This window comes from Acomys minous, assembly GCF_964271855.1.
Source record: "Acomys minous genome assembly, chromosome: 6".
NCBI lineage: Eukaryota > Metazoa > Chordata > Mammalia > Rodentia > Muridae > Acomys > Acomys minous.
In genome coordinates this window covers 98656861-98681660 of record NC_140487.1, presented here as the reverse complement: position 1 = coordinate 98681660, position 24800 = coordinate 98656861, and the positions used below count along the sequence as shown (strand labels likewise).

The window sequence follows — 24800 nt, the reverse complement described above, 5'->3', positions numbered from 1 at the left end:
ACGTTCATTTCCTTGGAACCTCTCTAACTTGAAGTAGTCTTTCGATCTGGGCAGGCTACCTGCTGTGTGGAACTTAAAAAAATTTTTTGTTTTTTTAAAAAATCGGAATGCCTGTTGAGTTTAAAATAGGCTAGTAAGCCCTGCTCTTACCTTCAGAGAGCTCCCCTTACTCTTAGACTGCTACTGTTAACTAGGAAGCCAAGCCAACTTTATGGGAGGTGCTGTCCACTTCTGGATCTGAAGTCAGATGATTCAGGTTGAGTCTGGCCAAGTTGCTGAGTGCGTGTAGCCGTGTTTATTCTGTGTCGGCAGTATGTAAAATTCATCTAACACAGCTTTGAAAAGTCTAGTCCTTGCCCCCCCCCCCCCCCCCGGAGTTAGCAGTGCAAAGATGGTTAAGAAGTATTTATAAATGTGGTGAGGGTGGAAGGATGTAGCCAGGGAGTCAGAAACATTTTGAAAGATCAAGAGGGGGCCGAGAATATTTTAGATAGAGGTTAGTATCAGAACTGTTAGCTGTAGCTCTTTGTACTGCTTTCTATTGAAGAGAAAATCTGGGGTGAGGAGAGCACATTCATCATTTGCCAAGGACTCACTGGACCTTAATATGTGTGAAAAATGTATCAGATGAGACAGTTGGTCCTTGTGGCAGGGGATAGGCTTGTTCTAGCGGGGTTTACAATGTGGGAGGGGGCCAGCAAATCAAGGATGGCTGAGTTCGTGCCCTGTGAGAGCACAGAGCTCCTGAGAACATAGCGGGGAAATACCTGAGCCACACTTCTACGCAGAAAAGGGAGACTTAGTGCTTCAAGATATCCTCAGGCATATAATGAACCTCGAGAGTGGCTTTCTAGGCAGAGCACTGTAGATGGGAGGGCACAGAGACCTAGGCATGTGAAACAGTGGCTGGCTAGCCTTGTTGCCGTTACTTGGAGAAGTGGAGAAAACCAGAGGTGGTGTCAAATATGGAGGCCCTTGGAAGCATGCTAAAGAATTTGGATTTTAACCTGGACGCTGTGGGAATACTTTGAAGGGTTTTCCCACTTGGCAGAATGGGAAGAGACGGGAGTAGGCCAATATTTAAAAGCTGTCGCTATGTGGTGGCTTAAACTAGAGAGGGGAAGTGGAAATGGCCGGGAGGGCTTGTGTTTGAGCAGCATTAAACTGGACTCTTGGCCATATGTGGTAGTGCAGGTCTGTAATGTTAGCACCTGGAGATTGAGGCAGGAGAATCAAGAGTTGAAGGCCAGCCTGGGGCAGGTATCACAGCAGGAATCTGAGGAGCTGGAGGCTTGTTTACAGGAGTGAAGAAGTAGTTTGTAGTCTAGAATTTGCTGGTGTTCTGGCCATACTGGGCGGTGCCACTCAGATAAGGAATATAAAAGGCTCACTGGAAAGAGATAAAATTGTGAAGTGACAGCAGAAAACCAAAATCTGGTGCTTTCCAGGCATCGTAGTCTACCTAGGCACAGACGCCTAACGTGGCGGGCTAGCCGGAGCAAACTGTAAAGGCAAAGATGTGGCAGAAGAGGGTTAGGTCTGCACCGCACAGAGAAGTCCTCAAGCCTGGAGTTTGGCAGAACCTGGGGTGGGTGATAGTATTGGTGTGCCCGTTGTTAGGGGCTTCTGATGTCTTACCTGAATGAGTTTGGATGTTATTTGTAGTTGTCAGTTTGCTAATCGGGTTGCTGTAGCCCAGCATGCAGAACTTTCTGTAGATACTTCCTACTTTTCAGAAATACTTTGTAGGTCAACTGAGCATAATTAGTGACTCAGAGAAGTTTAATAAAAATGGTACCAATAAGAGTACTTTAAAGTGTAATGTAACCGTGCAGACCCAGTGGTAGTACTGTAGACTCCCTGGATGCATCTGCCTTTGAGGAGGAAGTTGGTGGAGTGTTGCCATCCTGAGGGGGCTGTGTGGGGAGGCTCTTCATCCAGGTTCTTGGTAGTGCATGCACTTCTGTTGTTCTTGTTGAGTTTCCTTCCTTCTTTCTTTCTTTCTTTCTTTCTTTCTTTCTTTCTTTTAAACCAGAGACTGAGCCTTTAAAGGGATGATTTCTTCATACCGATTTTCTGTGAAACAGTAAGAACAAGTTTCATTTTGTTTAACAAAGCAAATACAAAGTATTATCAGAAATAAAGCCCTTTGGTTTCAGATTTAATGGAGAGGTTTAAAATCTGAGGACCATAAACTGTACCTTACCAATGGCCGTGATTATTCCTTTAAGTATAATCGTCAGCCCATCTACCGGTAACCTGTCTAACGTACCTAACCCTCCGGCTTCTGCACCATAGAGACTTGCTTTTTCTTTTCTTTCTTTATTTTATTTTCTTTTTTGTGAAACAGGGTTTCTCTGTGTAACAGAGCTCTTGCTGTCCTGAGCTTTCTTTGTAGACCAGGCTGGCCTCAAACTAACAGAGATCCTCTCCCTCCCAAGTGCTGGGATTAAAGATGGGAGCCACCACACCCAGCCATAGTGAATCCTTTAAAGTTCTTTAAGACAAATCATTTTTTTTTTACCCATTGTCCATTTTTTGCATTATTCTTACAGACTTCATAATCCCAAAGTATCAAGTCTAAATTCCTTTTCCAACTTAGTTCTTCACAATTACATGTTCCATTGTGCTGTGTTGTGTTGTATTTTGTTTTGTTTTGGAAATGTTTCCTATTAGACCCAGGGCCTTGTGCTTGCTTGTCTACCAATGAGCTGTAGCACAGCCCCATTCAGACACTTACTTAAATTAATTTTCAGACTTGACTTTCTAATTTAGATTAGCATTTTATGTGAGTCATTTGTTCTCCCTTTATGCTTTTTATATCAGACCAGGTTTCCCCCCCCCCCCCCTTCCTCCAGCTTTGGCACAGCTGACATTAGGGCTGTCCTATAAGATGCTTGGCAGCATCCTTGGCCTCTTCCTCAATAGTGCTAGCAAAAAAAACAAAAAACAAAAAACTTCATAGGTGAGCTGGCGAGATGGCCACCTGAGTTCTATCCCTAGTGGGATAGTTCTATCCCACATGGTGGAAGGAGAGAGCTGACCCCTGCAAGTTGTCCTCTGGTCTCTACCCATGCACTGTAGCATGTGCACCTCCACACACAATAAGTGCAATAGAAAACATGGTTCTCCAGGGTCTTATTTCCTCACCGCACATCTCCAAGGAGGCTTTGTGGCTGCCCTTAGCACAGTGTGTGGCACATCCTAAGCAGCATACTCTGAGGCACCTGGAAGTTGTGTGCTTTCAAGGACGTCCCTGGTTGTCTTTGACGAACTTGCCACCTTTCTAGCATCCCTGTTTCAGTTGTTACTTTTTTTTAACATTTATTTTTTGTTTTATGTGTATGCATGTCCAAGTGTATATATATGTGTGCACCACATTCATGCTGGTGAGCACAAAGGCTAGAAGGAGGAACAGGAGTTACAAACGGTGGTGCTGGCCTGGTGTGGGGCTGCTGCTCTAACTGCTGAGCTCGCTGTCCAGCACCCTGAGCTGCGCTCTTCTCATAGAGCAAGGCCAGTGATTGGCAGGCACTAGCAGCAGAGTCCGTGTTAGTTACCTGGCAGCTTAGCAGATCTGCCTCTTCCCCAGTAGCATGGATCTGCACACTCCTGCTTTGCTCCTGGCCGTCCTGCCAGAACTTAGCTCGCTGGGCTTAGTGGAGAAGGAAGAGAGAGCTGATAGGCTTGTAGTTGCTCTGCCTTTACGTTAATATAACTTCAGCTTTCACCATGAAACTATTTCGTCTTGATACACCATTATATAAATCCAATTAAAAAAGAAAGTCCAAGTTCTGAAAAGATTCCTCCGCTACAGTGCAGCTTTGTTTGCCTTCTATTACCAGAGATGTGCCAAACTTTTCCATTTGGGCTGGAAAATAGTTGAAATGTTTAATGGGAGGAATAAGCAGCCTTGCTATTTTTGCTTGAGGTTCTTTTTTGGGGAGAGTGTTTTTAGGTCTTTTTTTTTCCCCCTCCAGAGGCCATTACAGTTCCTATATTTAAGTTAATTATAGATGTAGAATCACAGATCTTTTCATATCTCTAGTTGTAGCTGAATCATGGCTAAAGATGGATTTCATCTTTGAAAATATCTTTATGGCAGTGAGTTGGAAAGGCTGTTCTGTTAAAGGAACCATCAAGGCAGAAACCAGCAATGCAGTCGTTCATTACACAGCATAAACCCAGAAAACTAACAAGGGTCTGCTGAGTGTTCCTGACGCTCTTTTCAGTGTAAGGGAGAGAGAGTCGTAGTCACACAGGGCTGCCTGTTAGCCCCAGACCACTGAGTCAGCTGGTTCCCAAGTCTGACTTCAGCTTGTAGGTGATATCACCGGTTCACCTAACACTCCTGGAGCCTCAGCTAGAGGATGGGGGAGGACGGAATAGGAGACAAGCGCTGATACGGGGTTGGATCCCTTCCCGCTCTGGAAGATAGGCCTTTCTTTTCTCTGCTAATCGAATCCTCAGGTGGCACTAAATGTCATTGCTTTCATCAGTGAAACCAAAATCTTAGGGACGAACAGAGGTTCCTGATTTGGGTTAGGTTTAGATGACATCTTTACTCTGTAGAGTGGATTCTTTGGTTTCTGGGTTAAGTCATCTGTCTTGGGGTTTCTATTGCTGCAACGAAATACTGTGACCAAAAGACAAGTTGGGGAGGAAAGGGTTTATTTGGCTTACGCTTCTGCAGCACTGTTCATCGCTGAAGGAAGTCAGAACAGGAACAGGAACAGGGCAGGAGCTGATGCCGAGGCCACGGAGGGGTGCTGCTTACTGGCTGGCTGCTTTCTTACAGAACCCAGGACCAGCAGCCCAGGATGGCCCTACCCACAATGGGCTGGGCCCTCCCCCAGTGGTCCCTAATGAAGAAAACACCTTAACAGCTGGATCTTATAAAGGCATTTTCTCAATTGAGGCTCTCTTCTCTGATAACTCTAGCTTGTGTCAGGCTGACATAAACCCAACCAGAGCTGCAGCCTCCGTGGAGGTGCCTCCTGTTAGCATGCCTAGCGCCTACTGCTGAGAGTGTCTATACTTTTAGGGACAGCACTAACTAATTCATAGCTTTGTGGTAGCTTGAAAGAGACAACCCAGGAGAGAGTGTTCTCCCTCATCCGCTAGCTCCTTTGTGAAACAGGGTCTTACTGTGTAGACCAGCTGGCCTCAAACTCGCAAATCAGCCTGCCTCTGCTTTCTGGGTTCTGGGATTAAAAATGGTTTTCCTCCTCTTTCATTGTAAAACAATTCTTCTATGTCAAAGTTTAGAAAAAAAGAGGAATTTGTTGAAAACTTTGTAATGTGCTAGCTATTATAAATCTTATATTCAGTTTTGTTTGTTTGTTTGTTTGTTTGTTTCCCAGTCCTTTTAGCTGTTCTCCATAATTAGGAGCCCAAGGTACATTGGCTGTAGATGGGTAGATAGCTATGGACACTGCAGCGAACATCTTCATGTTAGTACCGCATCTACATCGTGCTAGTTTACTTCCTAGGATAAAATCTCAACAGCCTTACAAAGAAAAGTCCAAGAAATGCCCCCCCCCCACCATTCCAGAGTTTCTTTGTGAAGCTCTAGCTGCCCTGGAACTTCTGTAGACCAGGCTAGCCTCAAACTCAGAGATCCACCCGGCTCTGCCTCCTGAGTCCTGTGCCACCACAGCCAGCCAAGAGAAACAGTTTAAGGTCAGCTGTGTTACTAAGAATATAGGCTGACTTGGACAGCTACTTTCATTTCCTCCCCCCGCCCCCCACTGGGTTTCTCTATATAGCCTTTGCTCTCCCAGAGTTTTGTAGACCGGGCTGGCTTCCAATTCACAGAGATCCACCTGCCTCTGCCTTCCTGAGTGCTGGGATCGCAGGCGCGTGTGCCACCACACCCAGCTTCATTTCCATTTTATATGAGTTGATGACTTAGAACTCCCGTGGGACACAGTGGAAACCAATTCACACTACTGGCTTCTTGAGTTGTGACCAGAACTGCAGGAGTAACCCAGCCCATTGCCCTCAGCCTGAGTCAGTGAATAACAGGAAGTTGTTGGAATGAAGCGATTGAGGGCTTGCTGACTGTAGCTCAGTGGCAGAGTGTTTGTGTAGCATTACAGAAAAATACAGAATGATGAAAAAGAAGCAGCTTTGGCAAGGATCTCCAGCCAGGTCTAGTTTTTCTTGGTTATGGACCGCAAAAGAAGTTGCTGGAGAATCAAGCTCATAGTTTCCTTCTGCTCTGCATGATGATGTCATGAAGCTTTTCTTGCCAGTGACTTGTAAACATCATCTTCAGTCTTGGTCCTTTCCCAGGCTCTCTTCCTAAGTACTTACTGGGCACTTTCATTTAGAAGCTTTCTCTTCTCTTCAGGCTCCGTACATCTAAAACGGACATCATCTTCTTGCTCTAACTAGAACCTGCTAGAATCTGCTACACTGCCTTCCTGCCGTCATTCTCATAAGGCGCCCATCCTTGTAACTCTAGAGTTGTCGTCCTCTCCCCTCTCCGAATGCGGCTGTGCTTTCAGTCAGGACCACACAGTTACACTTGTGTCTAGTTCACACTTGGTATGTGTGCCCTCCAAGGGCAGAGCTGACAGACTGGGTGGAAGTTCCAGGGAGGCAGATTTGCCTCCATATAAGGAGTCCTTGGAGCTGTCTGAATAGAGTGGGCTGTCTCAGAAGTCCAGATTCTCCATCCCTGCCGGCTGGATCAGAGGCTGCCCAGCTAATTGCTAACAATGTTGAAGGGACTGTTCTGGCATCAAATGGAGTTTTTGCAAGGTGATTTCCACAGTTACTTTAAATCCCAAGAAGCTGATTCTATGGAAGGTAGCTTTGCCTCTCCCCTTTTGGGCAGGGAAACTATTTTGTCCTTTTAAAAACAATGTCCTAGCACTTAATTCAGGTGCTGGCTCCTCAAAGGGGCTTGTTTGTAGGCTCTTTTGTTTTCTGTTTTAAATATCATTTGTGATGGGTGGGGCATAGCGGCATGTCTTTAATCCCAGCACTCCAGGCAGAGGCAGGTGGATCTTTGTAAATTTGAGGCCAGCAGGTCTACACAGGGAATTCCAGGTCAGCCAATGCTACAGAGTAAGACTTTGTCTCAACAACAACAAAAGTCTTTTGTAGTAGCCTTCATTTAATCTTGAGTAGCTAGGTAGGTGAGTAACCTTACAGACCCTGATGCTTTCCCTCTCGTTCAAGTCCTACTGTTTATCAGCTAGTGCTTGTAAATACTTTGCTGTCTTTCAGCATCACTCCTTTTTCATTTTCATCATCATCTCAAGCCAGACACCACCAGGCTTCCCGGGGTGTCTGAGCCAGCGTGCTCACACAGCCTTGTTTTCGTACTCCAAGCCATCCGTATGCAGTCTAGATGCTTTAACATAGTCTATTTGTATCACTTTTAAAATTTTGTTTTGTTTTATTGTTGTTGGGTTTCTCTGTGTAGCCCTGGCTGTCCTGGAATTTCCTCTGTAGACCAGGCTGGCCTTGAACTCAGATTCACCTGCTTCTGCCTCCCAAGTGCTGGGATCAAAGGCGTGCACTACCACACCCTGTTGGCCTCTGTTAAATTTCTTTTCTTTCTTTCCTTTTTTTGGTTTGGTGTTTTGAGATAGGGTTTCTCTGTGTAGCCTTGGCTGTCCTGCAGTGGCTTTGTAGACCAGGCTGGCCTTGAACTCCAGTGATCTGCCTGTCTCTGCCTCCCAAGTGCTGGGATTAAAGGCGTGCGCTACCATGCCCTGCGTAGGAAGTGCTTTTAAGCTCTGTGTGGTGGTAGAGGTAAGTGTACAGTATCGTGGAAGCACATAAGTGGACATGCTTTTTACGTAGGTAATGTCTTACCCGAGATCTAAAGGACAGTAAGAGTTTCTGAGTTGGGGCAAAGTGCAAGCAGGCAGAGTAGATAGCTTAATAAGTGAGAGAAGACACGGCTTTTTATGGAAATGTAAGTAAGTAAGTTGGTTGTGGAAGTGTGGTTAAGCTAGGTGCAGGTGAGGACAGGAGATAATGCAGGGCCAGATTATGGAAAAGCTTATTTGGACTTTACCCTGAATGCTGTGGGGAATACTGAAAGGTATTGAATACAAATATGGTAGTGTTATGGGCCAGGGCAGTAGTTCAGTAAGCAAAAGCTTATGTTGCACAAAACCAACTTTGATTCCTGGGACCCATGTTGGGGAAAAACAAACAAAAACAAGCATCCCAGATGGGTTCTGGGCCTTGCGTCTGTAATCCACGCATTCTTACAGCAAGATGCAGGGCAGAGACAAGAGAAGCAGCCAGCGATCACATACACAGTGCAGCCACAAGGAACGCTGAGAGCCCCTGCCTCAAAACACGGTGCAAGGAGAGAATCATCACTGGAAAAATTGCTCCCTGCTGCCCTATTCCACACACACCTACACAAAATGTTAAAAATACATCCTAATTACATTTGCATTTGAGATGGATGAAGACGGGGCATGTTACTGAATTTAGGGGAGACTAGCTAGGAAGTAATGGCAGGAAGCAGGGAAAAGCCTTAGTGATTTGTTTTTCAAGTTAGGATGAAGGCAAGGAAATCTGTTCTTGAGATAGGCAAAGTTCAGCCTGTAGATGTGTTTGTTTAAGACGGTGTTTCATGCAGCATTTGGGAGGTGCAGACAGGAGAAGCAGGAGTTTGAGGCAGTCCTGAACTACGTGAGACCCTGGCTCTATGAAGCCCAACACACCAGAAAGACTTCTCTTGTTCAGTGTTCGATGGCTGACAGCTGCCAGGTTATTAGCTTGGGCAGCTGTGTGACGGCCAGCAGTGCTGGACCACTGAGACAGTGTGGAGAGGGCTTGTGGGAGGAGAGCTGGGAAAGATATTTCAGTTTGAGGTGCCCGATTTCGATGTTGAAATGGGAGCTTGATCTAAGATTCTGAATCCCAATCCCACGTCTTGACTTGAATATGCTGCTCTGAGGCCTTAACAGGTGTTTGCAAGTGGGTTGGTTGTGTTTCTACAGTAAGGGCAGGTGACGGCTAGGGAGAGGTGGACACGACCACCCAGAGCAGGGTGGGTAGGCTAAGAAGAGGCCTGTCTTGCCGGAAGTGGTGGCTCACAGTTGTAATCTGAGCCCTTGGGAGGAGAGAGGTGTGCCTTTGGTTTGTCTTTCAGTCCCTTTGCATTTGGACATTCTTTCCCGTAACCTATCAAATCTCACTCTATTCCCACAAGACAAAACAAAAAGAACCCAAAGCCCTGGTTACTGGTCTCTATTTAGTTAGTGGTAGGAGGAGAACAGCTATAAATGGTGGCGTTTTCCAGGAAGGTAGTTCATACCTGTAATTCTGTCATGTGGGAGGTAGAAGCAGGAGGATGTGGAGTTGAGCGTCATCTTCAGCAACTTGAGAGTTAGAGGAAGATTTATTTTTTTAATTATGTGTAGTTGTGGGAGTATCTGCATGTGAGTCAGGTGTCCACAGAGGCCAGGAGAAGTCATCAGATGCCCTGGGGTTGGAATTACAGGTGGTTGTGAGCTGTCTGAAGTGGGTGCTAGGAACAGAACTCAGGTCCTCTGAAAGAGGAGTATACATTTTTCTTTTTACCACTATTCCATCTGTCTAGTTCCTAAAACTGTTATTAAACTTTAAAAATTAGTGTTTAGGGATGAAGAGATGTCTCAGTGGTTAAGAGCACTGGAATGCACTTCCTGAGGACGTGTGTTCAATTTATCCACCCATGTGGCAGCTCGTAGGCATCTGTAACTTTAGTTCTAGGAGAGCTGACCCCCTCTTCTGGCCTCTGTGGGCCATCTCTATATACAATGCACAGGCATACTTGTAAGCAAAAAAAGTAAAAACCCATTCATGTAAAATAAAAAAAAATCTTAAAAGAAATTAGTTTTCAGAGCTGTGGTAGCATATATAGTCCTACACTGTTTGTGTTGTATTTTCCATTATTGTATTTTCTGTAGCACTGGCCTCACTGGCTGCCATTGTGTGTGACAGAACATGTTGTATTAGCAGAAGTGAGTGCTCTGCATGGATGGTAGCTTTGGGATTTAGTTTATTCCCCTAGATTTACAGTGTGGATATATGTGAATAGAACAGGGGAGCAGAATGGGTATTGCTTGCTGGTTTTGCTAACGTAAGGGAGAACAGGTGTCTGCTGTCCCAGGTCTGTTCCACTTTGGGTAGGAATAGACTTAGAGGTTTCTGCCGCTTCTTCAGTTCAGGAAACAGAGAAGTTGGTTTGATTTCTCACGCTTATTTTTTTCTCACTGACACTCTTAAATAACATTCGGTAACGAGTGACTGGGTCCAGAGAGATAGCACCTGCACACAGAGAAGAATGAACAGGGATTGTGTTGTCTGGAGAGCTGCTTATCTCCTGCACAGGGAGGCCAGTGTGTAGCGTGCGATATTCTGGCGTGCTATCTGTCATTTTGGGGAAGGGCCTAATTGTTGTGCGAGTCAAAGTTTTAACTGAAACTCTACAATCACAGTTACCTTGTACAGGGGCAAATGGGTAATGTTTCACGCTTGGGTGTGTAGTCCAAGCAACTGTCAGAAGAACCCTTGGCCCTCTGTGGTTTCATAATATGTATAGGCTCATAAATAAGTACCGCACACCTTAAACCTAACCTGCCGGGTAGTGAGTGATCTAGAAGGAGGAGTAGAGGGAGAGTCAAATTACAAAATCAGCTCACTCTTCTCTCTTGGAGCTTACTCTCTTCAGCATCTGAGACAGCGAGTGAGGCGGGCTTCGGTAAGGTACTCTGAAAAGTCTCTAACAAGCTTTCCAGTCTGTGGTCCCCTTCCTGGCTGCGTGTCCAGACCCACCCATTCTCTTTTGAGCCTGACTCAGGTGGCAGCTTTATGATACCCTTATCTGATCTCCCAGCATTCAGCCCTTCCCTGAAACCCCATGCCACCCCACCTGCAGCTTCCGGCATCTTCAGCCTTTTCCCTGTTGGTTTGGTGGTCATTAGTATCTATGTTAAGTACCCTTTCCCCACCTTCAGTTAAAAGTTAGTAAGGATGGTATTTATCCTGGTATGTGACATCCCACTGCAGACAGCAGGAAGTTGGGGGTGAGGTGGAAACCGCATTAAACATACAGCTAGGAGATTTGAATGTTGGCTTCTGTAGTGACTAGTGTATGACTAGACACAAGTCAGTGAATGTTACTAAAAATTAAATTTATATCTTTAAGCATATAGTAATTGGTTGGGGGTGTAACTCAGTTGTAGAGTGCTTGCCTAGCATTGATGAAAACCTGGGCTCAACCTCTCATGCCCCCAAAGGAGTATAGCAAACATCCTAATTAGTTGTAGGGAGGTTTAACCTGAGAAAATATGTATCACCTACTTTGTAAATCTAAATTCGTGCACAAATATTTGTTAGTATATACTAAGTACTCAAGTATTTGAATAAGATTTGCATTAGTGAACACCTTTTCCTAAGTAGTTTTCTTACTTAATGATGTCTGTGTGGTTTTGCAAATTCTCTAGCTGACTTTTCCACTGTATTTTATTACTAAATTATCCTGTTCCGCAGAATTGGCATCCTCCTCACCCCCATGGAGGTATAATATTAAAATGGCACATGACATTTGATCTGTTTCAGCAGGTGGATCATTATGGCTGACATGCAAAATCTTGTAGAAAGATTGGAGAGGGCAGTGGGCCGCCTGGAGGCAGTGTCACATACCTCTGACATGCACTGTGGATTTGGAGACAGTCCTTCAAAAGGTAAGCCGGACCCAGCGGGGTGCTTTGTGCTGTCCCCGCATCAGTTTTTCTGTCCTGGTGAACTTTCTCCTTTGGAGCCCACCTCCCAGACTTAATGTAGGTAGTTTATCTCCTGTGAACAGATAGGAAGGAAGTGATTTGACACAGGGAGGCCTGTGGTTAACTAATTTTAACGGAAGAACTTCCTGCTTATGTGATGTTTCCTGTCCTTTAGCAGAGTGACTAGTCATTCTGTCAAATGACAAGTGATTAAAGATTCTTCTTTCTAAATGATTTGCCCAGTTAGCCAGTTTGCCGCTGCACTAGCCAATACATAGAATAGCCAGGATGAAAGGGACCCTGGAGGACCCTCATGTTTATTTTCACTTTATAGGTGACAAGCATTAAGCTCAGCGAGTAAGGATGCCACAGAAGCAGCTAGCACCAGGGTTAGAGGCAGGCTCTGCTGCCTGACTCCTGCTCTAGTTTTCTGTGCACCGTGTCTCCTTGGCTCTCTACTTTCAAGAAATGTCTCCTGTCTGGGGAGATGGCTCAGCAGATTAAGTGCTTGCCATCCAAGCCAGAGGACCTGAGTCCAGATCCATAGAACCCACTTGACGCTGAGCACGGTAGCGTGTGTCTGTGGTCTCAGTGCTCCTGTGTCGAGATGGGAGGCAGAGACAGAAGACCCCCTGGGAGCTCGTGGGCTAGTAGCCAGGTGTGAGCAGTGATGAACAGGCAGGGATGCTGTGTCCAGTAGAAGGCCAGGAAGGACTGACATCTGAAGTTGTCCTCTGATGACCACATGAGTGCCGGCCTACATCACTCACATTTTTAAAAAGTCTTTCTGGTGCATGATTGATTCTTCCTGTTGTGTGTGTCTGCCTTCTCCAGGAGCAGCTCCGTATGTGCAAGCGTTTGACTCACTGCTTGCCAATCCCGTGGCAGAGTACTTGAAGATGAGTAAGGAGATTGGGGGAGACGTGCAGAAACATGTAAGGATGGGGCCTTTGATCTCCTTCCTATGTAAGGACTGATGGCTTTCTTCACCTTTTTTTTTTTTTTTACTCTCAGCTTAGGAACCTTCTAGGACCTCCCTGACTCCTTTTCTTCTGCCTTCATCTGTCTAGGCACAAAAGTGGCTTTATTTTTCTACGCCTTTTGTTTTCACTACCTATTCTATGTGTTTCTTTTATGAGAAAGCTTGTTTGCTTATAAAATACAAAAGTGTTCACCTTTGTGGTGGAGAATGTGCTAGCAGACTTACCTTAATGTTATGTAACCAAGCGGAGGATGGCTTATTCAAAAGAATCATCATCATGACGTAGCACCTATAAAGCCATGCCTGATGGTTATTACTTATGCTAATATGGGTTACTTTCGCACTTGGTCCCCTGTGAGACATGAAGTAGGCAGTGACAGATGCCTGTCCTCCCACGTCCCTTCATGAACTGCCTCCTACATTGTCACCACCACCTGCATCCCACACACACATACGCTCTCTGCGTCGCTTTTGGGACCCAGCACCTTTCTGCTGGTGCACTGAATGATCATTTATAAGCAGAAACCATATTTAGCATCTTTCTAACTGACCCCGAGCCCTTGTACACAGACTGTTGGTAGTGTATGAGAGGTGTAAGCTCTACGGAGCAGTGTTGGGACTTTAGTGGTGGGGAAGTGGTGTTGTGGTTTTTTTTTTTCCCCTTCAGACAGTTCTATAACATTTGAAAAAGAATTAATTTTTAAAAACATTTTATATGCCCGGGTGTTTTGCCTGCATGTACATCTGTATACAGTTGTGTGCATGGTGCCCACAGAAGCCGGAAGAGGGCATTCCATCCCCTGGAAGCAGAGTTACAGAGGGTGTGAGCCATGGTGGATGCTGGGAAACAACTCTGGAGCCCTTGGAAGAACAGCTGGTGCTCTTAACTGCTGAGCCCTCTCCAGCTCCTTTGGGGAAAAAATTAAAACATCATGTCATTTTTAATCTTTGAAAGTGCAAATCCAGCTGCCTGTGGTAGCTCCTGCCTGTCATCCTAGTCTTGGGAGACCAAGGTAGGAGGATGCCACAATTTTAAGGTCAACTTAGGTAGGCTATAAAGTAAAACCCAGTCTCAGAACCTCAAAAAATAAAAGGAGCTGGAGAGATGCAGCTCTTGCAGATGGCCCGAGCTTTCTTCTCAGCGCTCACACTAGGTGGCTCACAGCCATTTAATGCTCCAGTTCAGGGGCTCTGACACCTTCTCCTGGCCTGCATTAGGATCTGCACACAGTGAGGTATATGCATACAGAGACACATGAATAAAAATAAACCTAAATTTAAACAAAGTTACGTGGGACTGGGATGTGTTCTTAGCACAGTGGTAGAGTGCTTAGCATTCCCAGAGCCCTGGGTTCTATTCTTACCACCTCAAACAGGCAGATCCCAAAGTACTTCCTGTGAGCTCACTGAGCTGCCTTCACTTAAGACAGCTTGGGATTATGGTCATTTCCAGTTCTGGCTATTTGTCCTGGACAGTTCCAGCAGGAACAATAGTAATGTGATTGTGGTATCAGTCCCTGGGCTCTGGAATGCATGGGGCAGACAACATGAAGGGCTTGGATACTACCAGGGTCAGTTTCAAGGTCTGCTTATGTGTCATGTGTCATGGACAGTGGATTGTTTCCTTCTGCAGGCGGAGATGGTGCACACAGGCCTGAAGTTGGAGCGAGCTCTCCTGGTTACAGCTTCTCAGTGCCAGCAGCCAGCCGGTGTAAGTTCATCACTGGATGGTTTTGTCTGGTGTGATGCTCAGGGCAAACAAATTTGCAAGAGGCTGTCACAGCAGGCTGCAATAGACCCACCACACTCACAGTAATGTATAGACATAAGGCCGCCTCAGGACCCCGTGGGAATGTGCCTTGGATAGTTGCTGGTCCCTGCTGACTTTTTGTTTTTTGTCATTTTGTCCATTACTTTAGTTGCCCCTGGGACCTTGCTGCTTCTGTTAGTAAACAAAGGCAGCTCTGGTGCTTTATGGTGGGTGGCAGAGCTACAGCGGGGAACTGGGACCCCCTTCATCCGTTACTGATGGAGGAGTCTCTCTTTAATTCTTACGTCAACATTTTGTGCTATGTGATGTGGAAAGTTAAGTTATAGAAATGAGCCTGGCAAGGTGGCGCACATCTGCAATTCCACCACTTTGGGAGGCAGAGGCAGGTGGGTTTGAGGCCAGCCTAGTCTACAGAGCGGGTCCAGGTCAGCCAGGGCTACACAGAGAAACCTGCCTCAAAACAAAAAAACAAAAAACAAACAAAACAAAACAGAAAAAACCCAACCAACCAAACAAACAAAAAAGCTAGAAAAATGAGTTTTCTCAGAGGGAAAGATTCTTAACTTGTCTTAGGCTTTCCTAGTCACAGAAAATGCTAAAACAAGTCTTCCTGCTAAGGCTGAAATAAAACCCTTGATCTTAATCATGCTAAATATGTGAAAATAATTTAAATAGCTGTCTTGAGTGACAATAGTGTTTTACCTAAGTCTTTCTTCCAAGCTCATATTTTCCCAAAATAATAAAGCAGCCAAGACATTGTCATGTTTTAGGCTAAGGTTAGCAGAAGTACAGGCTGCAAGCTGACCTCATCTGACACCCGTGTATCAGAGTGAAGTTTATGGGAACAAATATTCACTGACTGGCCCTTTAGAGTAGTTTTCACACTTCTCGTTAGACTGAGGCCCTGAGAACTGACATGGTTAGGAAACCTGGCTTTGAAGGGAGGATCAAAAAATGGGAACACAAAGCTCCTTCATTTTGCTAAGTGGCTTTGAATGGCAGCATCTCGGACTGCATTTTTATCACCAGATCTCTATTCAGCAGCTGCTGTGTGTCTCAGGGTGCATTGAGGACAAAAGAGAACTCAGACAAAGCCCTGGCCTTTGAAAAACTAACAGAAAAAGAAAAGCATATTTACACCAGGCTTGGCAGTATACCTTTAATCCTAGCATTTGGGAAGTGGAGACAGAAAATCAGGAGGAGTTTAAAGTCATCCTCTGCTACCTAAAGACCAGCCTGGAGTGCATAAGACCCTGTCTCACAGGAAAACAGAGGAAAGGAGAGGGCACATACATGGGCCTGGGGATAGCTTGTAGTTTCGTGTGGGCAGGTCAGATTGGTCATATCGGCACGTGATACAGAGGCCGTGACAGCTGGGCTGGAAAAGCTGCTCCTGGAGCATTTGCGTGGGTGGAAAAGAGGACATAAGGAACAAAAATAAGCTGGCATCTTCTATTAGTGGGTCAGAAAAGAGGCAAGTGGCCTGAATGGTGGGGCTTTTCTGGTATAGAATATAGGTCCTGAACTCAGACTCTCTTCTGAGAAGTTGAAACTTTATGTAGAGGAAGGATGTGAGCAGTTCTTAGCCGTATGATTTAAGGTAGCCTGGACACAAAGTTTACCTTCTGTGCTCATTGTAGACTTAACAAGTTCTCCCATGGTTAGAGTTTCAACACGGGGGTGGGGGGGGGTGGGGGGGTGCTGAGGCAGGAGTATCCTGGATTCTAGGCTACATAGAATATTGTCTCTGTAAACTGAGGAGGGGAAAGCTTGCCTTCAGAGTCAAGAGTTGATGAGCGTATGTTGCTTTAATAGAAATACTAACCACAGTTGCTTCCCATCTCTCCTAGAATAAGCTTTCTGAATTGTTGGCACCCATCTCGGAGCAGATCCAAGAAGTGATAACCTTCCGGGAGAAGAACCGAGGCAGCAAGTTTTTCAATCATCTATCAGCTATCAGTGAAAGCATCCAGGCCCTGGGCTGGGTGGCTCTGGTAAGGGGGAAGGGCGGGTCTAAACAGGGCAAGGGCATAGGGCTGCAGAGGCTCTCAGTTACTGACTGCTTTTTCCTTCACAGGCAGCGAAACCTGGCCCCTTTGTGAAAGAGATGAATGATGCTGCCATGTTTTACACAAATCGAGTCCTCAAGGAGTACAGAGATGTGTGAGTCCAGCCTGTCCCCAGCCGGGACAGCACAGAGCACCTGGTTACTTCCTGGAGTGACTTCCTTGTTGCTTCTTTTACTTCAAGGCTGTTTGATGGAAAGCCTGGTAGATCCTAGAACTGCATTTACAACAGGACATATTTCTTTTTCTTTTTTTAAAGATTTATTATTTATTATTATGTATACAGAGCTCTGCCTGCATGTACACCTGCAGGCCAGAAGAGTGCGCCAGAGCTCATTACAGATGGTTGTGAGCCACCATGTGGTTCCTGGGAATTGAACTCATGACCTCTGGAAGAACAGTCCGTGCTCTTAACCTCTGAGCCATCTCTCCAGCCCAAGCAGGACATATTTCTGCTTCCATTTCTTTTTCTGCTTTTTAGTTTCTTAGTCCTTACCTTTCCTTACCTTATGCTGGTAACATGGATTAATGCACTTTAAATTGCTTTCTTTTCTTTTTAATTCCTATTATTACTATATGTATGTATGGTTTTTTGCTTGTGTATAAATCTATGCATCGTATGTGTGCCTGGTGCCGTCAGAGGTCAGAAGAGAGCTTTGGATCCCCTAGAACTGGAGTTATAGACCTTGAGAGACACCACAGGGGTGCTAGGAATTGACTCGGGGTCCTCCGGAAGAGCAACCGTGGCTCCCAACCACTGAGCCACCTCTCCAGGCCTTTAAGTTGCTTGTTTGTATTAACTTTTGTTCTTCTGTTGCTGCGTCTCAGTGGCGCTAGGGCACAGGACTTTTAAACTAGAGTAATGTATTCAGGGAAAGTGACAGTGAGGCTGCTTAGCCAACACTGGTGTTAGGTAAGGGTACCGTTGTGTTCTGACGACAACCATGCTAGTCCTAAGTGACTTCTTCATTGCCTACTTTGAGCTGAAGCCACCACAGTTACTGAGCTCTGTAACTCTCCAGACACCATCAGGCAGCAGACATTTGTTGACTAGCTGTGGAAGAAATAAGCCTTCAGTTGTGTGACCTGTGTCCCACAACACCACACACTTCTTAGAATCTTTTTAGCTGCCTGGAATTCCACAGACCTGTTCAGAGTTTACCCTATCATAGGACCTGAGAACTGACACGGTTAGGAAACCTGGCTTTGAAAGGAGGATCAAAAAATGGAAACCCAAAGCTCATACTTGCTTGGGCTAAGTAATCAGCGCCTTCCCATTTAGAAAGAGAAGGGGGTGTCCAGACCCAGTGCAGTGTATCTTCTGTAAGAATTGCTGGTTATTTCCTTTTTGGTTTTGTTTGTTTTTTGAGACAGTGTTTCTCTGTGTGTAGCCCTAGCTGCCCTGGAACTCGATCTATAGACCATGCTAGCTTTGAACTCGTAGAGATCCGCATGGTTCTGTCTCCTGAGTGCTGGGATTAAAGGCATGTGCCACCACCGCCAGGTTTATTTTTTCCTCTTTAGTTGGGAGGGCTCATGCAGGTCCTCAGTTTGATGGCAATGCTTGAGTAATCTTGGTCCACTGTGGCTTCCTGCAAAAATGTTTATTTTAACCACTTTGCTATTAGGTTCTGCCTGTGGTATATTTTGGGGGGAAAAAATCTGGTCCTAACAAAAATGTTGGTAAACACTGCTGTCAAAGATAGACATATAATCCAGCGTCCCAGCTCTCCTGGAGTTTGGTCTAATTAGGGTAAAAGGATAAGGTTTTGGTTTTGGTTCTTTTTTTTTTTTTTTTTTTTTTGGAGACAAGGTCTCCCCCACCCCTCCCAATCCTTGGCTGTCCTGGCTTTGTAGACTAGGCTGACATTGAACTCAGAGATGCACCTCCTTTACCTCCCAGGTGCTGGGATTAATAAGGTGTGCACCACCTTACTAATCGCTAAGCCATTTTTTGTTTGTTTGTTTGTTTGTTTTGTTTTAAACATTGATGAGAAACTAAAGAGATAGCTAAGCAGTTATGAGCACTGGCTGCTCTTGAGGACCCTGCTTTGATTCCCAGCACCCACAAACATGTGTAACTCCAGTCAGGGGATCTGACGCCCTATCCAGGCATCCTTAGACATCAGGCAAGCATGTGGCATACAGATATAGGCAAAACACCCATACGCATAAGATAAACTAATTAAACGAGTATTATTGAAGAGAGGGAAGCTGCCACTGAGCAGAGCCTAAGACATCCCACAGCAGGAGGATGAGCGCCATGGCAGGAGGAGTTCTGGAGTTGCTACCATACTCTGAAGTTCAATTTTAATTGTTGCAGGGATAAGAAGCACGTGGACTGGGTCAGAGCTTACTTGAGTATATGGACGGAGCTGCAGGCGTACATCAAGGAGTTCCATACCACTGGCCTGGCTTGGAGCAAGACGGTGAGTGAGCCCTCCTTTCCCTCCTTCCCCTTCCGCTCAGACTTACAGCCACCAAGGCCAGAAAAGGAAGGCTGGAGAGATGGCCCGGCAGTTAAGAGCTCTGGCTGATCTGTTAAGAGGACATGGTTTCGATTCCCTGTGCCCCCAGGGCAGCTCACAATTGTCTGTAATTTCAACACCCTCTTCTGTCCTTCTTAAGCACCAGGCACACATGTGGTACATAGACATGCATGCCAGCAAAATACTCATACACATAAAATAAAAAAGTAAGTTGAAGTAAATTAAAAAAAAATACAAAGACAGGCCCCTGTTATAAATTGACAAACAAAGTGTTAACAATAAATGCACAGACCACAGCAAATAAAGAAAAATCGAGAGGATAAGGAGTAGCTCACTGAATTCCTGTACTTTGTGTTTAGGGGCCTGTGGCAAAAGACCTGAGTGGATTACCATCTGGACCCTCTGCTGGATCAGGCCCACCTCCTCCCCCACCGGGCCCACCTCCTCCCCCGATCCCTACTGGTTCTGGCTCTGACGACTCTGCCTCCCGCTCCGCACTGTTTGCACAGATCAATCAGGGGGAGAGCATCACACACGGTGAGCATTTGGGCATGAGCAGTTGCTATAGCAAATTGTTTGGATTAGACTTCATCCACCAGACACAGTATCTGGTCTAAACCAGAACACTGGCTTGCATGTGGGAACATTCATTTGGGGTGTCACTTGCCTTCACGTTACCCAAAGTGATGTCAGACTTGAATTAAGTGGTGATGAAGGGCTACTGAGATGGCGCAGTAGGTAAAGAGGTGCTTGCAGCGCAAACGCGGTCATCTCTGAGTTCATTCCCTGAAAGCCGTAAAAATGAGGAGAGGGCTATGCTGCACAGCTGTCCTGGACTCCACGTGCACACTGCAGCAGGACCCTCACGCCCACAGTAATAAGCTTTACTGAAAGGGTAAAGGCGTCTACCACCAAGCCTGATGGATGCTTTCAGTTTGACCCGAGACCCACTTGGTAAAGGAGAGATGGGATGCCTGCAAGTTGTCTGCTTACTCTCTCCTTCCCTACAGTCAATTTGTAACTAAATGTATACTTTTAAGAAGTAGAAATTGAACGTGGATAATGACAGTGGAAGTCACTAAGTAGCATGTTCAGGCACCTTCTAGCTAGCTAACAGTGCTGGCAGTTTCCCCAGAGCCTGTGCCACAGTACCACACGGACTCTGCAGTCCTTGTGTTGGATGTGTGCTTGTCACATGGGAAATTTGTATAAGGAGGACCTATTGTTACAGAGGAAGTGGACGCTTCTATACCTAGCTGATGGAATTTCTTTTCTTGTTTTTTTGTGATAGGATTTCTCTGTGTAGCCTTGGCTGTCCTGGACTCGCTTTGTAGACCATGCTAGCTTTGAACTCACAGAGATCTGCCTACCTCTACCTCCCTGAGTGCTGGGATTAAATGCATGTGCCATTGCTGCTGCAGCTACCACCACCCGGCATTGTTGGAATTCTTAATTGTGTAACCCTTGACTAAGAATGTACTTATATCTCAGCACTCGGGAGGCAGAGGCAGGTGGATCGCTGTGAGTTCGAGGCCAGCCTGGTCTACAAAGTGAGTCCAGGACAGCCAAGGCTACACAGAGAAACCCTGTCTTGAAAAACAAAACAAACAAACAAACAAAAAAGATCAAGAATGTACTCATAAAAATACATTTATAGTAACCAGTAGTGGTATAATCAGGGACATACCCAGCATTTATGGGACCTGGCTGTTTGTTACCTGTGGTGTATCCTCTTGATAGCATACAGTGCAGCCATGAGATACACCTTTCCACGCCAAGGGACCATGTAATGGTTAAGATAATAACGGTTAGTGTAACTGCCAGCTCTAGACCCAGCCCCACATAAGAAGGAGGGTTTCACCATCCTCCCACCAGCTTCTACCTCCAAAACAATTATATTACAACCTCAAGCAGTGATAGAGCTAAAATTGGCACTCATGCCTTGAGTTAAAAAACATGAGAAAAATTTTGTTAATTGAATATTAATTAACCAGATCAAATTTGTTAACAATCTGTACGGCTTAACCAAATAACAGCACGAGTAGGGACTAGATGGCAGAAGACACCCAGTAAGTAGCCTCCTACCCATGCTCCTCTGAGCACGCCTGATGAAACTCATTGTGTCACACACAAAGACATGAAGTAGAAGGGACAGGAAGAGGCCAGTAGGAGTTGAGGGAGAACGAGAGAAGGTGACGGGGGTGAATATGATCAGAACATTTTTTGTACATGTCTGAGAAATCACAGTGAACTACATTATTGTGTGTAATTAATACATACTAACAAAAAGCAGGAACATTTCATTAGGAGGGTTAGTATTTTCCCCCCACTAAATTTTCTTCACTGTGACATACTTCCCCCCTTCTTGTTGACATACATACATATTCTGTGTGCATATATTTAATAAATACATTTCTAGATCTGTTTTTGGGCCTTGCTCCTTCCTCACCTTCAACACACAAACTTAAAAAACCAACAACAAAAAAACCCCATATAACCTAGAGGACAAGAGAAACCATAAACACTCTTCCCCAAAACTGCTTACAAGATGGTCTCTCAAGAGCTCAGTTCCTGCTTTGAAGTTTTTGCTAAGGACTAGTGATGGCAGCCTTGTTTCTTGCCTCAGCCCAAAGCTCTGGCGTGCAGGACAGGACTGAGGTAGCTGCTGTGTTCTTACAGCCCTGAAGCATGTATCTGATGACATGAAGACTCACAAGAACCCCGCCCTGAAAGCTCAGAGTGGCCCGGTGCGGAGTGGTCCCAAGCCATTCTCTGCACCTAAGCCCCAAACTAACCCCTCCCCCAAGCCAGCCACGAAGAAGGAGCCAGCTCTGCTCGAACTGGAAGGCAAGAAGTGGAGAGTGGTGAGTGAAAAGAACTGGATCTCCTGGGAGGAGGGAATAGGAGGAAAGCTTTAAGCAGAATTTAGCTGAGGAGTGCAGGGCTCTGGCTTACGGTGGCAGAACCAGGGTTTGGGGAGAGGCCTTGCTTGTGCTGATAATGTGCTGTGTGCTAAGAATCCTGGCTGTGTCTTCATCAGGAAAACCAGGAGAATGTTTCCAACCTGGTGATTGATGACACTGAACTGAAGCAGGTGGCTTACATATACAAGTGTGTCAACACAACATTGCAAATCAAGGGCAAAATTAACTCCATTACAGTAGGTGAGTCGTCCTTGCTGCCCTAGGCAGCCAGAGGCACTCCCGCCTCTCTGTAAACTCTTACACTGTTGCAGTTACATTGCTGACCTCCTCCCTCGCTTCTAGATAACTGTAAGAAGCTCGGCCTGGTGTTTGATGATGTGGTGGGCATTGTGGAGATAATCAACAGCAGGGATGTCAAAGTGCAGGTAACCTGATGTCTTGGCTCCTCCTTTTGGCCCCTGAAGAATTAATTGAGGGACACAGCAGACTCGCAGATGTTCCTTGGGCAGGAATCTGATTCTCCAGAGGCTGTAAGGCGAGCTGCCTTGGATGTGGCAGAAGCTGGCTCTTTAAGGGAGCTCTGTCTAGGACCTGGCCCAGCCCAGCCCAGCCCCGGTTTCTAATATCTGTTGTGCACTGGGGGGCTTTTGTGAAGGAGCATAACCGCTTAAAACTGTGACTACTCCCTCCAGAGCTTAGTCCTCTCACACCTGTCGGAACTCAGTTGTCTTGGTTTTCTTCTACAGGTGATGGGAAAAGTGCCAACCATTTCCATTAACAAAACAGATGGCTGCCATGTTTACCTGAGCAAGAACTCCCTGGACTGTGAGATAGTCAGTGCCAAATCTTCTGAGATGAATGTCCTCATTCCTACAGAAGGCGGGGATTTTGTAAGTTCCCTTTCTTCCCTTTCCCTTCCTTCCTTCCCTCCTCTTTCCGTTTCCTTCCTTTCTTCCTTTTATTGCAGGGTTGCCTGGAGATCATTGGTGATCCTCCTGCCTCTGCCTCCCAAGTGCTCAGATACAGCCAGCGCAGGGCTGTTTCTTGGCTTTTGGAGATTAAACCAGGCTTTGTGCATACTAGGCAAGCATTCTACCAACAAGTTGTATCCCTGAGGAATCTGACATTAGAAACAGAAGAAATCAGCTGGGCCTGTTGGTGTCTACCTGTATTCCCTACAGGGCCTTACCACATAACGCAGGCTGGCCGCAGACTCAAAATCCCCTACCCTATCTCAGACAGTTGAAACAGGACCAACAACTTCTTTAATTAGAGAAAACTACTTGATGGACATTTGGTAGTAGGTAAATTCCAACAGTACACACAGAAGCCAGGAAGTCCTGTGAAGGTGGCTCCAAGGGCTGGGTTGTTCCCTGCCTTTCTTAGCTCACTAAGAATGCGAGTGCTGCCATCCCCCGTTGGGCGTCTAGAGCTGTCTAAGTCTGTTCGGGACCACAGATCACTAAGCGGCAAGCCGTGTAGAGCTGCAGGGCTGGTTTGGCTAAGCTTGTGTCACTCCATGTTTGCCTGGTGCCTAAGGTCAGAAGATGGGATGGATTACCTGCCACTGGAGTCACAGATGGCTCTGCGCTGCCTCGTAGTGCAAGTTACGAGCAGGTGCTCTTAACTACTGAGTCATCTCTCCAGCCTCATCAACAGAGTACCTCTTTTTTTTCCAGAACGAGTTCCCAGTCCCCGAGCAGTTCAAGACCCTGTGGAACGGGCAGAAGTTGGTCACCACAGTGACTGAAATCGCTGGATAAGCGAATGCCTGTGGGTCCTGTGCCCTCTCCCTTCACACCATGGGATACATCTGTATGGAGACGTTTCTTTTCTAGATTTCCTCTACCTTTCTGCTCTTAAACTGCTTCTCTGCGCTGAGAAGCCCAGCTACCTGCCTTCACTGAATATAGCTCAGGCTGAGCCGGGCGGGACAGCGGGTCAGTGGATCTTCGCAGGAAGGAGCAGCTTCTCTGCATCAGCGCAGCTGCTCCACAGTCCGAGCTTCCGGAGCTGCAGGCCCAGACTGGAGCTCTGAGGCATTCAGCTTTGGGGGTCATTCCACCAACAGTCCTTGGGGGTTAAAAACGTCCCGGAAACAACCGGATCAAAATACTAATCTCCTAACAGTGGGCATGGGGTAGCAGTAGCCGGTGATTGTACTAGGTTCTTCTAACCAACCCAACTTTCCGATGTTGCCAAGGGAGGCCAGGCTTGCCACTCGGCATCCCAGGCCGACTTATTCCCTAAAAGCCTCCTTCATTCTGCATTCCATCCGGGGTCAGCCTCAACCATGATGTAGTAGGCATTCCGCTTTGCAGCTGCATTAACAGTATCCTTTTTGTGGGGGGAAAAAAAGTGTCTCAAACCGTTTTTTTCCCCTAGAGGGATTACTGCCTTGGTTCCCATGGGCACAACTTAAAAACCAACCAGCCCCCCCCCCCCCTTTCCAAGGAATCTGGTGTTTCTCTTCCCTGCCAGATGCCTGCCGTCACCTCCACTCATCCTCCTGCCTGTCACACTCAGCAGCGTAGGGCCTCATTGCAGGCACCTGAACAGGACTAAGACCTGCACTGCAAACTGTCTTGATGTACATCAGAATCCTGAACAGCGTTAGGATTGGAAATCCCAGTTCTCCATCTAGGACACACTGACCAAAATATGCAAACTTTTTTTTCTTTTGATGGGAAGAGAGATTGTCCTGTGACTTCTGCCCAGTTCCTGAGGCCTGTGGAAATAAACCTTTATGTACTTAAAGTTATACAGAAAATAGAATAAAGTTAATACCAAACTTGTTCAGCTATTCATCTGATGTTTG

At 46.0% G+C, this 24800-nt stretch overlaps 1 protein-coding gene across 5 annotated transcripts in view; it reads left to right on the top strand.

The window, feature by feature from the left end:
• CAP1 (cyclase associated actin cytoskeleton regulatory protein 1) overlaps window positions 1-24777 on the top strand; it is a 52063-nt gene extending 27286 nt beyond the window's left edge. For 3 of the 5 annotated variants that reach the window (XM_084784887.1, XM_084784885.1, XM_084784883.1), the window contains exons 2-13: window positions 11587-11711; window positions 12585-12685; window positions 14366-14443; window positions 16354-16497; window positions 16581-16666; window positions 18893-18998; window positions 19418-19595; window positions 21738-21922; window positions 22099-22222; window positions 22325-22407; window positions 22729-22872; window positions 23662-24777. In XM_084784887.1, the coding sequence (XP_084641013.1) occupies window positions 11600-11711; window positions 12585-12685; window positions 14366-14443; window positions 16354-16497; window positions 16581-16666; window positions 18893-18998; window positions 19418-19595; window positions 21738-21922; window positions 22099-22222; window positions 22325-22407; window positions 22729-22872; window positions 23662-23745 (1425 nt within the window). In that variant the 5' untranslated portion in view covers window positions 11587-11599 and the 3' untranslated portion in view covers window positions 23746-24777. The remainder of the gene's footprint in view (window positions 1-11586; window positions 11712-12584; window positions 12686-14365; window positions 14444-16353; window positions 16498-16580; window positions 16667-18892; window positions 18999-19417; window positions 19596-21737; window positions 21923-22098; window positions 22223-22324; window positions 22408-22728; window positions 22873-23661) is intronic. The other 2 variants (XM_084784886.1, XM_084784884.1) reach the window with 1 other exon arrangement.
• The last annotated feature ends 23 nt before the right edge of the window (window positions 24778-24800 follow it).